Below are 18993 nucleotides of genomic sequence, written 5' to 3'. Positions count from 1 at the left end.
AAATATGGGCCTGCTCAGACAGTCTGGTGAGACCTTCATACTGGCAAAATGGAAAACAAACCCTGTCAGAGAAAATCACAGAGAACTCTCCTCCGAGGCTAATGTAAACAGTGCTACATCTTGTTTGTAACATTTTCCCATATTTGCTTTGCGCCATCAGCATCAAGATCTGGTATGAAGTGAATGCTAATGAAAAATCTGTTCTCCCCATCTCTCACTCCCTCTCCCACTCCCCTCCAACCCCACTTCCACAATTTCTCTCAGGATTACAAGGCAGAGGAAGACCCGGCAAAATTTAAATCTATCAAAACAGGCCGAGGACCCTTGGGCCCCAACTGGAAGGTACCATTCACACCCCACTGCCAGGGGCTGGGCTGCGTGTGGGTGAGCCGTCCCTGCGGAGGAGGGGAATGGCTGGGGTGAGCTGGGACGGCCTGAGATCTGCCCGTAGTTACTTGCCTACCCGTGGGTATGTTTCTAATGCAGCAAGAACTTGTAAACCAGAAGGACTGCCCGTATATGTGTGCATACAAACTGGTGACTGTCAAGTTCAAGTGGTGGGGCCTGCAGAACAAAGTGGAAAACTTTATCCATAAGGTAAGTAGCTCGGCTGAGGCCTTCCCAGTGACTGCGTGTGTGCGGTGGGGGGTGTTTGGCCCAACAGAAGACGATGGCCCAGCCCATGTGACCTCATGGCAGGGTTGCCAGCATGAGCACACCTCACAGTTTGGCTTCCCGGATGTGCACTTTCCCTTGCACTTAAGTGTCTTACGGTTTAATGCTGTCCTTCCAGGGGCACCACAGGTGACAGGGAAGGAAACCGAGGCCAAAGAAGGCCACAGGAAGGGACTTGCTATGACTGACCTACAAATAAAACTCAATCTTTCTTTTCTTGCAGCTAAAAGGCAAGAGATACTGTGAGCCAGATTGGCCAGTGCCCTGAATTACTCTGCTGGGCAGATCTAAGGAGTTTTATAGCCTTTTAATCCCCCGACGTGTTTGAGCCTCACTTGCGCCACATTTCCTAGCCGCTGGCCAGTTTTCATCTGGCATTAGACGCCAGAGACAGGAAGAAATGTGGCAGTTGTTTGGGGCCCTTGGCTTGCCTAGGAGTTCATGGGCTGCTGTCTGGCTAGTGCTTTGGGCAGAGGGCCTAGCGTGAGGCAGGCGTCCTTCTTTCTTGGGGGCTCCCTCCTATGTGAAGCCATACCTGTTAGACCCAGGAAGGCAAAGGTCCTTGACCCATGGCTGACCCAGATAACCAGCCGGGCATCACTCCTCCTCCCGTCCCCAGTCTAGTGTGGGTATCTGTGTGGAGTGCATGGGGGGAAGGGCTGTGGCAGCGGCCTTCGCCTCCTGCGTTCTAACGTGGTTCCCCCTTTTCTACATAGCAAGAGAGGCGTCTGTTTACAAACTTCCACAGGCAGCTGTTCTGTTGGCTCGATAAGTGGGTTGACCTGACCATGGACGACATTCGAAGGATGGAAGAAGAGACGAAGAGACAGCTGGATGAAGTAAGTGGAGGCTCTCAATTAGATAAACGCATGAAGATTAAGGAGACTGTTTTGCTGGGCACTTCCCTGAGAGCACCATCCTGTAGTTCTGGGAACACGTCAGTGTCTGCTGCGGGGAAGGTATCCTGCTGGGCAATACGTGGGCACTATACGGAAGAAAACAGCCTGTGCTCTTGAATTGACAGTTGAGTTGAAGTCTTGGCGTATTCACAGAGACAAATATGGCAGTATGTGCCGAATGCCAAGTGGGTAATACAGCTGCTACAGCGATGCTTCAGAGCCTGGTGGGGAAGAGCATGCGGGGCTGCAGAGCTGGAGGTGACCCTGGGAGGAGGCAGGCTGGGTGAGCCATGAATACCATGCACATTACACAGAGGACAGCTGCAGCGCACGCAGGAGCTGACCGCTGGTGGCTCTCTATGGTCGTTGTGAGCTGTCAGAGCTGGGAGCTTTTGCTTTCCTTTTTTTGGCCTTGGCATGGATTGCAGGGGGAGGACCCAGCGCTCCTCATGCCTCCTTTGGAGATGCTGACGCTTCCCTGAGAGGCCCACTCAGAGGAGATTGTCAGTAACATTCAAGCACTCACTGTGTGCTGTGCGCCATTCTCAGGGTTTTACGGACAACGTCTTGCAGTCTTCACGATACCCGTGAGGAGGCGCTGCTGCTCTCCCCACCGTCAGATGAGGAAGTGGAGGCTCTGAGAGCTTCATGCTGCTGTGCCTTGGGTCACACTGTCTTGTAGGTGATATGGTCAGAGTAAGAGCTCAGGACTTTCTGACCCCAGAACCACAGCTTTTAATCACCCCCCTGTACTCTTCCCTCTAAATGCAATTTTGGGCCCTCCTGCCTCTTGGAGCTAAAAATATAATAAGGCGGGAAGCTCTGTTTCATAAGAACTGCCATCACTTCTCCCTCCTTGCCTCAGGTGGGACTACAGGTGCCCACCACCATGCCCGGTATAATTTTTTGTATTTTTAGTAGAGACGGGGTTTCACCATGTTAGCCAGGATGATCGCAATCTCCTGACCTCATGATCCACCTACCTCGGCCTCCCAAAGTGCTGGGATTACAGGCGTGAGCCACCACACCCGGCCAATCCTTTTAATTATGATGATGATTATTTTTTGAGACAGGGTCTTGCTCTGTTGCCCAAGCTGGAGTGCAGTGACATTATCGCAGCTCACTGCAGCCTCAACCTCATGGACTTAAGCAATCCTCCCACTTCAATCCCCTGAGTAGCTGGGACCATAGGTGTGTGCCACGACACTGCCTAATTTTTAAAAATTTTTTGTAGAGACGTGGTCTCACTTTGTTGCCCACGCCGGTCTTGAACTCCTGGGCTTAAGCGATCCTCCCATCTTGGCCTCCCAAAATGTTGGGATTACAGGTGTGAGCCACTGTGCCCAGCTTGCTCTTAGTTCTGAATTTCTTCACTTTAGATGTTAACTGTTGACTTCTTCCTATGGAAGATTTAGCTCTCTTACCCACCCACCATTCGCACACGTCCTCCATCCTTCACTATCACCATATTTGGCTAATTCATTACTTGGTGTTTACATTATGATGATGTTGTCATTCTTTTTCCCAGTGAGCCCTGTAGTCTACTCTGATTTTAATTCCCTTTGTGTACAATTTTTTGTTTTCTAAGAACAAGTTAATAATTGCCTCCCTTCTTTTTGCTAGCTTAGTTTTTATGTGTACATTTGACCCTGAAACAACATGGTTTTGGACTATGCAGGTCCACTTATAGGTGGATTATTTTAAACCAAATATAGATAAAAAATATAGTGTTCATGGAATGTGAAGCCCACATACGCAGAAGGCCAACTTTTCATGAGCTGATTCCGCACTTAATTGGGGGACTTGAGTACACACAGATTTTGGTATATGTGGGGCTCCTGGAACTAACCCTTGGCCCCCCCGTATGTTGAAGGACAATGATCTATATCCTTAGGGTTTTTTTGAGTCTTTACATGGATGGTCTGCTTGGCTGGTGTGTGATATGCACTGCATAATAATGTGGTAGGGTTGCTCCGTTCATTCATTTTGCTCTGACTTGGTGGGCTCTTTATTTTATTTTTATTTTTTGAGACGGAGTCGTGTTCTGTCACCCAGGCTGGAGTGCAGTGGCACAATCGTGGCTCACTGCAACCTCTGCCTCCCGGGTTCGAGCGACTCTCCTGCCTCAGCCTCCCGAGTAGCTGGGATTACAGGCGTGCACCACCACGCCCAGCTAATATTTGTATTTTTAGTAGAGATGGGGTTTTTACCATGTTGGCCAAGCTGGTCTCAAACTCCTGAGTTCAGGTGATTGGCTGGCCTCAGCCTCCCAAAGTGCTGGGGTTAAAGGTGTGAGCCATGGCGCTTGGCCTTGGTGGCCTCTTTAAATCAAAAGATCTCTTCAGTTCTGGAAAATGTTTTTGTATTATTTATGTAATAATTTTCTTTCCTGTTTTGTTTGCTTTCTAGAATTTTTATTAGCCAGACATTGGACCCTGTGAATTGACTTCCTAATTTTTTCTGTTTTTTGTTTCCTTTTTAGTCTGCTTTCTGGGAGTTGTTTTTGCTTGTTTTTTGTTTTTGAGACAGTCTGGCTCTGTCGCCCAGGCTGGAATGCAGTGGCCTGATATCAACTCACTGCAAGCTCTGCCTCCCAGGTTCAAGTGATTCTCCAGCCTCAGCCTCCCGAGTAGCTGGGACTACAGGCATGTACCACCTCACCCGATTTTTGCCTTTTTAGTAGAGACAGGTTTTTGCTATGTTGGCCAGGCTGGTCTTGAACACCCCTCCTCAGATGAACCATCCGCCTCGGCCTTCCAAAGTGCTGGGATTACAGCCGTGAGCCACTGCACCCGGCCTGCTTTCTGGGAGTTTTTTTTCTGGTGTTAACTTCTCTCTCTCCTGTTAATTATTTTTAAGCATTTCTTCTGTGTTATTAATACATCTTTTCTCCTTTCTCTTTCTTTTCTGAAGCGGCAGTTTTGGTTTTTGCTTTTTGAAGCATCTCTCTACTCCCTCAATGTTTCCTCTGAGCTTCTTTGTCCAGTTTGTGTTGGATTCTGTTTCATGTGAGGGGCTTTCCTCAAATCAGTGGGTGGGCTTCACTGCAGGGTACTTGGTAGTTACAGTGGGCGGGAGAACCTCTACCTCAGTGTACTCTGTAGTTACAGTGGGGGGAACCTCTACCTCAGGGCACTCTGTAGTTATAGTGGGGAGAACCTCTACCTCAGGGTACTCGGTAGTTACAGTGGGGGGACCTCTATCTCAGGGTATTCGGTAGTTATAGTGGGGGAACCTCCACCTCAGCGCACTCGGTAGTTACAGTGGGCGGGGGAACCTCTACATCAGGGTACTCGGTAGTTATAGTGGGGGGAACCTCTACATCGGGGTACTCGGTAGTTACAGTGGGGGAACCTCTACCTCAGGGTACTCAGTAGTCACAGTGGGTGGGGGAACCTCTACCTCAGGGTACTCGGTAGTTACAGTGGGTGGGGGAACCTCTACCTCAGGGTACTCGGTAGTCACAGTGGGTGGGGGGACCTCTACCTCAGGGTACTTGGTAGTCACAGTGGGTGGGGGGACCTCTACCTCAGGGTACTCGGTAGTTACAGTGGGTGGGGGAACCTCTACCTCAGGGTACTCGGTAGTTACAGTGGGCGGGGGAACCTCTACCTCAGGACTTGGAGTCTTTTTTTCGTGGAGGCTTCCCACTTTCCCTAGAGAGGGCTCCCCCGTCTCTTGCTGGGGGAGACAGGCAGGCAGCCGGCATTCTGGAGGCCACACTGGGGAAGGGTCCCAGTGGGCTCATTGTGCCATTGGTTGGCTTTAACTTTAATCCCCTCATATTCTGCCTGTTGCCCACCTTCCCGCTAGCAGCACCTGGGGTCCTGATGTCAGGGTTCTCTCAGTGCTTGAGACTGAACCTCCTGGCTTTTGCTGTGAAGGGAAGCAGAGTGGTTGCTTGACTTCCAGAGCAGGAGAAGGGAACACCAGGTCCTAACCATTCTCCATTTGGACTTTCAAACAAGTCACCAGTCAGTTTTCAGCCACAGCTGGTACTCCCACCTGCAGCGGGACCTGGTGCTTCCGTACCTGAGCCTTTGCAGAACCTGCAGCTCCTTCTCGGCTCCCCATTCTCCAGGCACTTAAGTTAAGCTGCTGCTGCTCTGCAAATTAGCTACTGACTCTTCTGTCCTTTTTCCATCTCCCAGAAGGTTGTTAACTGGCTCTTACCTGCTGTGGTGTCCTCTGTTCTTGTTGCCTTCATAGTTTTTATCTTTTTAAATTCCTTTACTGTCGTGTTGTAGGGTTTGGGGGAGGAGTAGAGATAGATGCCTGTCTTCCATGGGCCGTGATTTACTGCACATTTGCAATAGGAGTTATGACCGTTAGTCTCTACGCCAATACACAGTCGTCTAGTGCAGGCAGATTCTGTTTGTGAGTGATGAAGGGTCACTGTAAGGCCACAGCCACCACCGCTGTAACTCTAGTCCCTGTGTGGTGGACCCACCATTCTTGAATGAGGCTTAAAGATTTGGGAAGCAAGGGATCAAGAGATTAGTTCTTTGCCCTAAAAAGAAAAAATTTCTGGAAATAATGTGCCTGTAGGAAAGCAGTTTTTGTCTCTCTTTCTCCCCAACTTGCCTTTTTTCTCCCTTTCCCAAGCTCGTGCTCTCTTAAGAGGCCTATATTCTGAAAACTGGAAGGAGGCATCTTAAAGGTCATTTGGTCCAGTGACATGTTCAGTGCTCGAGTCCTCTCTGCAGCTTCCCCACCAGCCTATGCGTGATCACTGCCTGTAATGGGGAACTCACTGTCTCCCAAATATGGTAGTAATAAAAATGTTTGTATTATTAATAGAAGCTAACATGTATTGAGGACTTCCTGTGTGCCTATCATGTATGCTAAGAGTTTCACATGTATTACATCACCCAATTTTCATGGCAACCTATACACAGGTATTAGTTTCATTTTATAGATAAAGAAACTGTGGCTCACAGAAATTAAGGACATTTTATAATTCACTGAACAAGAACCTCTTGGGCCTTTGGCCATTAACTCTTTAGATAATGAGACTCAGAAAAGAGAATTCACTTAAAAATTTTTAAGAAAACTTGTTTTTTTTTTTCTTCTTTTGAAACAGAGTCTCGCTCTGTCACCCAGGCTGGAGTGCCGTGGTGTGATCTTGCTCACTGCAGCCTCTGCTTCCCTGGTTCAAGCAATTCTCATGCCACAGCCTCCCAAGTAGCTGGGACTACAGGTGCACGCCACCACGCCCGGCTAATTTTTGTATTTTTAGTAGAGACGGGGTTTCACCATGTTGCCTGGGCTGGTCTCGAACTCCTGAGCTCAGGTGATCCACCCACCTCAGCCTCCCAAAGTGCTAGGATTACAGGTGTGAGCCACCGTGCCCAGCCAAGAACCTAAAACTTTTTTTTTTTTTGAGACAGAACCTCACTCTGTCGCCCAGGCTGGAGTGGAGTGGCACCAGGCTGGAGTGCAGTGGCACGATCTCAGCTCACTGCAACCTCCACTTCCCAGGTTCTAGCAATTCTCCTGCCTCAGCCTCCCAAGTAGCTAAGACTACAGGCGCATGCTGCCATGCCCAGCTAATTTTTTGTATTTTAGTAGAGACGGGTTTCACCGTGGTGCCCAGACTGGTCTCGAACTCCTGAGCTCAGGCAATCCACCTGCCTCGGCCTTCTAAAGTGTTAGGATTACAGGCGTGAGCCACTGCGCCTAGCCTCTCAAACTTTCATAGGAGCTGCAGAGGCTGCAGGATCCCTGTATGTGAAGGATGACACTGCCCTCGTGGAGTCTCTTTTTGTTTCTGAGACGGAGTCTTGCTTTGTTGCCCACGCTGGAGTGTAGTGGTGCAATCTCAGCTCACTGCAAGCTCCACATCCCAGGTTCAAGGGATTCTCCTGCCTCAGACTCCCAAGTAGCTGGGATTACAGGTGCGCGCCACCACGCCCGGCTAATTTTTGTATTTTTACTAGAGACGGAGTTTCACCATGTTGGCCAGGACGGTCTTGAACTCCTAACCTTAGGTGATCCGCCTGCCTCGGCCTCCCAAAATGCTGGGATGACAGGCCTGAGCCACCACGCCCAGCCCCTCATGGAGTCTTAATTCCCTTCAACCTGCTGGCAGTGGTGGCAGGCCACCTGGAATACCAGCCAACATCCCCGGTCATGGGAATAGCTTTGTTTTCGTTTTCTTTTTTTTTTTTTTTTTTTTTAAAGAAAAAAAGAGAGAGTCTTGCTCTGTGGCCTGGGCTAGAGTGCAGTGCTGTGTTCATAGCTCACTGCAGCCTTCAACTTCTGGGCTCAAGTGATCCTCCCACATTAAGCTCCTAAGTAGCTAGGACTTCAGGTGCCCACCACTCCACCTGATTTTTTTATTTTCATAGAGACAAGATCTCAATATGTTGCTCAGGCTGATCTTGAATTACTGGTCTCAAATGATCCTTCCACCTTGGTTTCCCAAAGTGCTGGGATTACCATCATGAGCCACTATTCCTGGCCCTGTTTGCTTTTTAAATACAGTTTAGGCTGGGCATGGCGGCTCAAGCCTGTAATTCCAGCACTTTGGGAGGCCGAGGCAGGCTGATACCCGAGGTCAGGAGTTCAAGACCAGCCCGGCCAACATGGAGAAACCCCGTCTCTACTAAAAATACAAAAATCAGCCAGGTATGGTGGCGGGTGCCTGTAATCTTAGCTACTCGGGAGGCTGAGGCAGGAGAATCGCTTGAACCCAGGAGGCGGAAATTGTAGTGAACCAAGATCACGCCGTTGCACTGCAGCCTGGGTGACAGAATAAGACAGGGTCTCACACTGTTGCCTAGGCTGGAGTATGGCAGCCTGAAATGCTTGGATTCAAGTGATCCACCCACCTCAGCCTCCCAGGTAGCTGGGACTACAGGTGCAGGCCACCATGCCTACCTAATTTTTTAAATTTTTTAAATTTTTGTAGAGACAGGATCTTGCTATGTTGTCCAGGCTGGTCTCAAACTCCCAGCCACAAGTGATGCTTCCACCTCAGCCTCCCAGAGTGTTGGGATTGTAGGCGTGGGCCAACACACCCAGCCAGCTTCATTTCTGCACCAAACCTTTTATCTTGAAATGATTGACAGATTCACTTGCAGTTATAAAAAATAATGTGGAAGGATCTATGTACCCTTTACCCAATTTTTGCCAATGGTAACATCTTTCAAAACGATAGTACAATTTTGTAGAATGTCTTTCAATGTGGAGTTGTTGATGTTTCTGCACGATTAGACCCCACTGGTGTATCTGAAGGCCAAATGTCACAGACTGTGTTCTTTTTATCCTATTCTGTGTCTTTCCGTCCAGTTACCAGTGAGGTTACTGCTGTCCCCTTGAAGCATAAGGTGTTCTGGGTTTATCTTGTTTTTTCATGACCCAGCTCTGTAATTGGCCACATCTTCAAGGAGCCCTGCTTCCGTATAGTAGAGAGGGTGTTTGGAAATGGGATCTGGGTGCTGGGTGTGCCTATTTCCACTGAGGTATTGCAGCTCCCAGCCAGACCTTCTCATAGGATAGAGCTAGGGGACTTATATATCTATAGTTATTTCCGTATCTGCATCATATATCATGTTCACACAAATGCATCTAATTCCAATCTAACATCACAGGGTTGTCTTTTAAAAATATGACAAGCTGGCCATGTATGGTGGCTCACGCCTGTAATCCCAGCACTTTGGGAGGCCAAGGCGGACGGATCACCTGAGGTTAGGAGTTCAAGACCAGCCTGGCCAACATGGAGAAACCCCATCTCTACTAAAAATAGAAAATTAGCCAGGCGTGGTGGTGCATGCCTGTAATCCCAGCTACTTGGGAGGCTGAGGCAGGAGAATCGCTTGAACCTGGGAGGTGGGGGGTGCAGTGAGCTGAGATCACACCACTGCACTCTAGCCTGGGTGACAGAGCGACAGAGTGAGATCCTGTCTCAAAAAAAAAAAAAAAAATTTTCCAGTGGAGAACTACTGCCAGAGATAGAATCTCCACAAAATGTGGCAGTATTAAACTTTCAGTGACTAGAACACAGTTCTGAAGTGGGCTATGGCTTAAAATTCCAGGTTCTTCAGAGCTTCTATACAACACCTCCTTTGCTACAGGACAGTGTCTGGAACGAAAGAGTAACATAAATAACATTTGAAACGAGGTCTCAAATAATTTTTTATTGGCCAGGCATGGTGGCTCACGTTTGTAATCTCCGCACTTTGGGAGGCCGAGGCAGGCGGATCACGAGGTCAGACGTTCGAGACCAGCCTGACCAACATGGTGAAACCCCGTCTCTACTAAAAATGCAAAAATTAGCCAGGTGTGGTGGCAGGTGCCTGTAATCCCAGTTACTCGGGAGGCTGAGGCAGGAGAATCACTTGAACCCAGGGGGCAGAAGTTGCAGTGAGCCGAGATCACACCACTGCACTCCAGCCTGGTCAACAGAGCGAGACTGTCTCAAAAATAACAGTAATAATAATTCTTCATTATATAGCATAAATAACATTTGGAACAGCATCTCAAATAATTTTTTATCTCTACAATAGGTCCCAAATACTGAATGCATACTCTATGTCAAGCACTCTGCTATGCTAAGTACATGAAATTTTTGTTTTTTTCTTTTTTGAGATGGAGTCTCGCCCTGTCACCCAGGCTGGAGTGCAATGGTGCGATCTCAGCTCACTGCAACCTCCGCCTCCCGGGTTCAAACGATTCTCCTGCCTTAGCCTCCCAAGTAGCTGGGATTACAAGCGCCTGCCACAATGCCCAGATAATTTTTTTTTGTATTTTTAGTAGAGATGGGGTTTCACCATGCTAACCAGGCTGGTCTTGAACTCTTGACCGCAATCAGCTGAAGATCTTAATCTTCATCACAACCCCATGTACTTTTATCTCTATTTTATTATTATAGAAACTGGGGCTTAGGCCAGACACAGTGGCTCACACCTGAAATCCAAGCACTTTGGGAGGCTGAGGTGAGCAGATTGGTCGAGTCCAGGAGTGTGAGACCAGTGGGGGCAACATGGCGAAACCCCATCTCTACTAAAATGCAAAAATTAGCCTGGCATGGTGATCGCATCACTGCACTCCAGCCCGAGTGACACAGTGAGACCCTGTCTCAAAAAAAAAAAAGACTGGGCGTGGTGGCTCACGCCTGTAATCCCAGCACTTTGGGAGGCCGAGGCGGGCAGATCACAAGGTCAGGAGATTGAGACCATACTGGCTAACATGGTGAAACCCCGTCTCTACTAAAAATACAAAAAATTAGCCAGGCGTGGTGGCAGGCGCCTGTAGTCCCAGCTACTTTGGGAGGCTGAGGCAGGAGAATGGCGTGAACCCAGGAGGCGGAGGTTGCAGTGAGCCGAGATCACACTACTGCACTCCAGCCTGGGTGACAGAGCAAGACTCCGTCTCAAAAAAAAAAAAGAAAGAAAAAAAATCTGAGGCTTAGAGAGCAGTGCAGTAACTTACAATTAGTGATAGAGTCAAAATACAATCCAGGCCAGGCGCAGTGGCTCACACCTGTAATCCCAGCACTTTGGGAGGCCGAGGCGGGAGGAATACTTAAGCCCAGGGGTTCGAGACCAGCCTGGGCAACACAATGAGACCCTGTCCTCACACACACTAAAAAAATAAAAATTAAAAATCAGCCAGGCAGCCGGGCGCAGTGGCTAACGCCTGGAATCCCAGCACTTTGGGAGGCCGAGGCAGGCGGATCACAAGGTCGGGAAATTGAGATCATCCTGACCAACATGGTGAAACCCCGTCTCTACTAAAATACAAAAAAAAATTAGCCGGGCGTGGTGGTGTATGCCTATAGTCCTAGCTGCTGGGGAGGCTGAGGCAGGGGAATCGCTTGAACCCAGGAGGCAGAGATTGCAGTGAGCTGAGATCACGCCACTGCCCTCCAGCCTGGCGATAGAGTAAGACTGTGTCTCAAAAAAAAAAAAAAAAAAGTCAGCCGGGCATGGTGGCACAGGCCTATAGTCCCAGCTTCTTGGGATGCTGAGGCAGGAGGATCACTTGAGCCAGGGGGGTCGAGGCTGTCGTGAGCCATGATTGCGCCACTGCACTCCATCCTGGGCAACAGAGCCAGACCCTGTCTCAAACCAAACAGAATATAGTCCAGGGAGTTTGATTCTAGAAGCTGTGCTCTTAGGTGCTCAAAATTTGTTGAACATTATAAAGAACAAAAGTTGAGCAGAAAACTAATGGATTGACATTCTTCACATAGGATAGAGTTTTCAAGTCAGAACTGATTTTAGAGAGATCACATCTACAGCATCCCCAGTAAGTGATGTCTGCTTCTGCCTGGAAGGTGCCAGTGACAGGGACCACTCGGTGCTTCCAGAGAATCCCCCATCCTGTTTTCCAGCAGCCTCGCACGTATGTGGATCTGAGACCTGCCTCTGCACTTTCCACCTCTGCATCCTTGTGTCTAGTTCTGACACCACGTTGTGCCCACCTTTAAACAGGTCAGGAAAGGGAAGTTCTGTCCCTCTGCCAGGAGCACTTCTCTCCTGGAGAACCACGGGATTTTCTCCCTCTTTTCTTTCAGGTTTCGTCTCAAACCTCGCTTACAGGCTTCCGTAACTACCTAAAATAGCACTTACCCACGGTCGGTCTCTATCCGAGGAGCCCATAGTCCCAGCTGATAGATGAATGTTTGTTCTCTGCCCACCCTGCCCCAGAATATAAGCTCCTTGAGGAGAGAACTGGTCTGTTTAGTTCACAGTTAAAAATCCCTAGCTCTGGAAGTTCCTAGCACTAAAGAGATGCCTCACTGAGGCTGCATGCAGTGGCTCACACCTGTAATCCCAGCACTTTGGGAGGCTGAGGCAGGCAGATCACTTGAGGTCAGGAGTTCAAGATCAGCCTGGCCAACATGGTGAAACCCCGTCTCCACCAAAAATACAAAAATTAGCTGGGTGTGGTGGGGCACACCTGTAATCCCAGCTACTCGGGAGCCTGAGGCAGGAGAATCGCTTGAATCTGGGAGGCAGAGGTTGTAGTGAGCCAACATTGCGCCACTGCACTCCAGAGTGGGCAACAGAGCAAGACTCCTCACACACACACACAAAAAGATGTTTCGTAAGTATTTGTTGAATGAATAAGTGAATGAAACAGAGAGGGGCAAAGTGTGGCTCACACCTGTGCTGTAATCCCAGCACTTTGGGAGGTTGAGGCAGAGGATTGCATGAGGCCAGGAGTCCAAGACCAGCGTGGTAAACATAGGAAGACCCTCACACACACACACCTCTCTACCAAAAAAAAAAAAAGTGCTTCAAACACCGTAACACAAGGAAGAGAACTAGAAATCATGGATGGTGAGGCCAGTGACAGACCTGGAAATGTATGGCTTCGAGTCCATATATAGAATTCTGTCCTTTGGTGTCTTGCTTTGTATACAAAATATGACCCACCCCACCGATGGGCAGGACTGAGAAGGTGGGAGCTCCATCAGCAGCAGGAGCCTTCCATTTTTCCTGCTTTTTCTTTTCCAGATGAGACAAAAGGACCCAGTGAAAGGAATGACAGCAGATGACTAAAGCCACCCTTCCCCCTCTGCACTGTACGTACCACATTTCTCACTGTGCGTGTCACATTTCTCACTGTGCGTGTCACATTTCTCACTGTGCGTACCACATTTCTCACTGTGCGTGTCACATTTCTCACTGTGCGTGTCACATTTCTCACTGTGCGTACATTTCTCACTGTACGTACCACATTTCTCACTGTGCGTGCCACATTTCTCACCGTGCGTACCACATTTCTCACCGTGCATACCACATTTCTCACTGTGCGTGTCACATTTCTCACTGTGCGTACATTTCTCACTGTACGTACATTTCTCACTGTGCGTGTCACATTTCTCACTGTGCGTACCACATTTCTCACTGTGCGTGTCACATTTCTCACTGTGCATACATTTCTCACTGTACGTACATTTCTCACTGTGCGTGTCACATTTCTCACTGCGTACCACATTTCTCACTGTGCGTGTCACATTTCTCACTGTGCGTGTCACATTTCTCACTGTGCGTGTCACATTTCTCACTGTATGTACATTTCTCACTGTGCGTGTCACATTTCTCACTGTGCGTACCACATTTCTCACTGTGCGTGTCACATTTCTCACTGTGCGTACATTTCTCACTGTACGTACATTTCTCACTGTGCGTGTCACATTTCTCACTGTGCGTACCACATTTCTCACTGTGCGTGTCACATTTCTCACTGTGCGTGTCACATTTCTCACTGTACGTACATTTCTCACTGTGCGTGTCACATTTCTCACTGTGCGTACCACATTTCTCACTGTGCGTGTCACATTTCTCACTGTGCGTGTCACATTTCTCACTGTGCGTACATTTCTCACCGTACGTACCACATTTCTCACCGTGCGTGCCACATTTCTCACCGTGCGTGCCACATTTCTCACCGTGCGTACATTTCTCACCGTGCATACCACATTTCTCACTGTGCGTGTCACATTTCTCACTGTGCGTACATTTCTCACTGTGCGTACATTTCTCACTGTGCGTGTCACATTTCTCACTGTGCGTACATTTCTCACTGTGCGTGTCACATTTCTCACTGTGCGTACCACATTTCTCACTGTACGTACATTTCTCACTGTGCGTGTCACATTTCTCACTGTGCGTACATTTCTCACTGTACGTACCAACTTTCTCACTGTGCGTGTCACATTTCTCACTGTGCGTACCACATTTCTCACTGTACGTACCAAGTTTCTCACTGTGCGTGTCACAGACGCTAAAATCAGTTTGGGTTTCGAGGCCTCAGCAGCTCACTATGGAGTCAGAAAACCTATTCCTCCTTCCCTCTAGTCATGATGGTTGCCATGCTCAACAGCTCTCTGCTTCCACTAGAAGAGATTATGGCTACTGGGACATTTCAGGGACGTTTTCCAAAGAACCACCCAGATAGAGACGTGGACAGGGAGGGTGGTGGACATAGCAGGGAAGTTCATCTGCTGCTAATCACTCTTCCCCTTGGCACCTTGATCCATCTCAAGTTGCAGCTGTCATGCTGGGCACTCCCTGGCCCTCCCACGCTAGCGCCAGTTCCTAGCTCCCAAAAGCTGCCATTACCTGCCCTTCCCCCTTGGAAAACTTGCTGGCCAGACAGCTTTTGTTAGAACCCACTGTTGTGTCTGGTTTTTCATTTCCTTCCTCTTTACACCCCCGATCCCACACTAAGCTGCCCTCATCAGAGGTGGCATCTTTCAGATGCTGGGAGGGTGTTTCTGCCAGGTCACAGGGCCAGAGTGGGGGCCCCTTGTTTCATGCTGTCACTCTTCCCCAAGCCTCTTCCTTCCATTAGCTCTCAGTGCTGGTTTCCCAGTGCCCTGTACAACACCCGAGTCATGGGATTCCAGCAGCTCACAGCAGTCTAATCATTGAATGAAAAACCTAGCTCTGCTCCCAGTTAGGCTCAGAGAGAAAATCATTTTCGCAAATAAAAACTGGCCTCTTAACACTAAGAGGGTAAGGAGGGCCAGGGTCTCACCAGCAGTGATGCCAGGCCCTGCCTACTCTCCCTGCCCCATGTTCCTAAAGCAGCTTCTGGGGGGCAGGAGGGTGGAATTAGGTGGACTGCTGTGATGCCAGCTTCTCAATCACTGCTCGGGCCTCAGTGCCCTCCCCACTCCCTTCCCCACCCACCGGCATCCCTTCTCCTCTTCAGGATGATTTACAGTGTTTCTGTTTTCTCCTCTTGCTTCCTTAATACTTTTATTTTTCTTCTAGTTTTGCAAGACAGTGGTCAACAGGAAGGCCCAGCAGCTCCACCCTCCCAAGTGACAGGCCATCTTCGGACGCAGCCGTTCTGTGCCCATTCTTCAGGCAACTTTCGATCCCTTACTGTAGCTAATTCTAGATGCCCTTTAATATTGTGAACAAATAGACCGTCTGGTGTTACAGAGCCCGCGTGTGCAGGAGCCTGCTCCTCTGATACGTGGCATGTAGGCTGCTGTATTTACAGCTCCTCCGTCTCTCTCCATTGTGTTCTGACCCATTTCTGTGTGTGCCCTCGGCCTTTATTTCCAAGTGACATTTTCAGTCTTTCAAATAGCTGCCTTTTGTGATGTGGTGATTTAAATGATTTAAGTTCATTTGTTCTCAACCTTGGATAAACTGAGGTATTTTGCTTCCTGGGCAGATCTTTGCAATTTTGAGTGCTCATGTGGGGAGAGGGGATGAGCTAAAGATACAGTGTTTCCCCCACCCCCCCACTTCCACAAAATAGCAATGTGGTTTTGCAGCTCTGACTTCTGCTCCCAGTAACCCATCGTTAGGGCAGTCTAGCACTATGGAGGTACCCAAGGCTCAGCCAGTCTCTATTTAAGAAAATTTAACAAATACGAATAACTCTGCCCCAATCACTGAATTTCTAGTTACTATTCTTAGAAACACCTGTGGCTTCCTGGCCCTCCTGTTGCCCACTCTGAATCTCTCTGCAGAACCTACAAAATCACCCCAGTCAACTCTCCACTTGGAGGGAATTCTCCTAGAATGTGGCCCCTAGAATTGAGTCGCCCCCTAGATGCCAACTGTCCGACCCCGAGGAGCTCTGTACGTCCCCGCTCCTCCTCTTCCCTTTGGGGCTGGTGCTGCCACTCAGCAATAATCCTCTTTTCTCTGTGCTTTCTTAGGTCCCTGTCCTCTGTCTTTGAGGCTGGTTAGGACACAAGAGTCCTGATCTTTCATGCTGCACAATATGAGCATGCAAAAAGCTTTTTCCAGCAGAACATGTTCCCTCGTCTCCAGTTGCCGGAAAGGAATTTGGGGATCAAGAACTTAGCCCGTCCTACCCCCATGTTGAGTTCTGTCCTGGAAAATCCAAAGCAAGTAGTGATCATAGTACAGAACCCGACCAAAGTAGGCTGGTGAGGAAGTCCAGGCTCCAGGGGAATAGACGCTGCCCAGTGTTCATAGCTTCCTACAACTTGGCAGAGCCTGAGTTTGCCTCTTAGTGGGAGAATCTGAGAGAGCTGTAGTGTCACCTGACAGTCCCCAAACCTTGTGAAGCACGCTGGCCTAAGTGTGCTGTGATCCCAGCCTACGCTAGCCTGGGTGCATCTGCTAATGAGAGACCAAATCTTTGGGAAGCAAGAAGTGGGTTGGAGAATGTATCCTGTTTTTGTCAGTTTGTTTGCCTTACTCATTTCTAAGTGCAATAAGGGAGTGTCTCACAGGATTGTACCTGTGCCATCCTGATGGACGCTTCCCTGTGGCCCTCCTGGGGCAAGGGTGGACAGACTCAGACCCCCAGCATGGTTAGCCCTGACCTTCATTGAGGTCCCTTTGGAACCAGATGTCTTGTTACAGACACCTTTCTCTGTGTGAGTCTCCTCACCTTGAGGGGTCTTTAGTAATGCATCTGGGTAGCATCTCAACTGCTGGTAGCATTTATCTGGCTTGGAAAGTTGGAGAAGAGGCATTCCTACTGGAGAAAAATGTAAATGTTTTCCTGTAAGCTCTGTATTAGCTATTAATTATATTTGTACTTAAAGATGTCCCTTCTTCATCAACTAGGGGAAGTCCAAATGTGGGTTATCTCGAAACTAACATTCTAGGCAGACAGTTGTTTACGTGGTCTGAGGGTCAGCAGCTGTTAGTCTCCTTCTTTTGGTTCTTGAGACCCACACATATCACTTTAGCCCTAACGAGGGTTCCTCCCACCTCCACCTGTTGCCCCAGTTGAAAAGCATCCATTATGAGCTAAGGTCAGCCTGGATCTGGAACTCCAGCCCACATAAACAAAGGAGGATGTCCCTGGTCTGTTCCATCCCCATGGATGGTGTTGCTGCTGGGCAACAGTGTTGGCTTCTTTTAAGTACCCCCTTTCCTCGTCAACGCCCCCCCGCCGCCCCAAACTGACTAGCACTCAGAGGGACTTATGATAAAGGCTCAGCTCCAGGGGTAGTACCTGAGTGTGTGCCATGCCGCTTCAGACCAGCTGCTTCCATTAGAATTCCAGGGTCACAGCCCCAACAGAAGCAGCAGTGCCTCTGTAGGAGGGTGCTGGGCTCTGGCCTTCTCATGCAGAGAGGTCCGGGACAGGGTCAGTATCGTGGGCATGTGTATAGCTTCCCAAGTTCTCCTTTTACAGTCCCTGCTGGGACTCCCTGACTTACTTTGGTTGGTTCCTAGTGCTACTTCTTTTACAAACTACACTTTGTAGAATTGATTAGATTACCTTGTTTATTTAATGTGAGTTTGTGCCTTTTTGTCTCAATCTTCCAATACAGGTATATTGAGAAAAAAGCAGTCTAATAAAATCCTAGACAGAGCTTTCTGGAGTCCAGTTTGGTGATGTCCATTTTCCAACTGTATATATCCTCAAACTTGCACTGATAACCCCCATTTTACCAGGGCAAGATTAGGAAGAGGTACCAAGATGTGTCTGAAAATTTCCCTTGTCAGTTTACTTATGCAAACATCGCACATCTGAATTGTAATTTGACCATTTCCTACTGACAGGATTTCCTTTTGCTTTTGTCTGCCTCCTCTTCACATCTTCCTCTTTATCCACCCTACCAAACAAGCAAAACATTTATTTAAAGTAGTTCTAGGCCGGGCGCCGTGGCTCACACCTATAATCGCAGCACTTTAGAAGGCCGAGGCGGGTGGATCACTGCGGTGAGGGGTTCGAGACCAGCCTGACCAACATGGTGAAACCCCATCTCGGTTTTTTTTTTTTTTTTTTTTTTTTTTTGAGACGAAATCTCGCTGTCCCGCAGGCTGGGGTGCAGTGGCGCAATCTCGGCTCACTGCAACCTCCGCCTCCCGGGTTCAGGCGATTCTCCTGCCTCGGCCTCCCTAGTAGCTGGAATTAACAGGCGCGCGCCATCAAGCCCAGCTAACTTTTGTATTTTTAGCAGAGACGGGGTTTCACCATGTTGGCCAGGCTGGTCTCGAACTAGTGATCCGCCCGCCTCGGCCTCCCAAAGTACTGGGATGACAGGCGGGAGCCACCGCGCCCGGCCTACGTTTCCTTTATAGACGGCTAATTTTCCAGGAGTCCAGGAATCCCCAAACGTCCTCTATGCCATAGGTAATCCAATCAGTTTGGGGCAGAAAGCCGCCTGAAAGTGGGCGTGGGGAACGGAGGCGCTGCAGCAGCGGCGTGAGCGCCACGGGAACGGGGAGATTACCTGCAGCTGGGGGGCGGGGAGGCCGGATCCCAGGCAGGACAGTGGCTAGGCTGCGTGTCGCCACCCCCGACCCTCGTTTGCCCCCTGGGTCTCTGGACGGCGGGGAGCCGGGGCGAAGACACCACAAGGACGGGGTTCTCGGATGCCTCGCGAGTGGGGCAGAGGCGGCGGCGGCGAAGCCACAACTTCCGCCGGAAAACGGTCCCTGGCGCGGGGCACGCTGGGAGCCGCGGACGGCGGGCGCGGGCTGGGCCGGGTCTGGCGGCGGCCGCG

At 49.4% G+C, this 18993-nt stretch overlaps 1 protein-coding gene across 1 annotated transcript in view; it reads left to right on the top strand.

Annotated features, from left to right (window-relative positions):
- Window positions 1-17856, top strand: part of PITPNA (phosphatidylinositol transfer protein alpha) — a 43269-nt gene extending 25413 nt beyond the window's left edge. The window contains exons 8-12 of the mRNA XM_008009798.3: window positions 265-342; window positions 487-597; window positions 1392-1514; window positions 13043-13110; window positions 15311-17856. Of these exons, the coding sequence (XP_008007989.1) occupies window positions 265-342; window positions 487-597; window positions 1392-1514; window positions 13043-13087 (357 nt within the window). The 3' untranslated portion in view covers window positions 13088-13110; window positions 15311-17856. The remainder of the gene's footprint in view (window positions 1-264; window positions 343-486; window positions 598-1391; window positions 1515-13042; window positions 13111-15310) is intronic.
- The last annotated feature ends 1137 nt before the right edge of the window (window positions 17857-18993 follow it).

This window comes from Chlorocebus sabaeus, chromosome 16, assembly GCF_047675955.1.
Source record: "Chlorocebus sabaeus isolate Y175 chromosome 16, mChlSab1.0.hap1, whole genome shotgun sequence".
NCBI classification, from domain to species: Eukaryota; Metazoa; Chordata; class Mammalia; order Primates; family Cercopithecidae; genus Chlorocebus; species Chlorocebus sabaeus.
The sequence above is the reverse complement of the archived record's forward strand: the minus strand, read 5'-3'. Positions and strand labels throughout refer to the sequence as shown.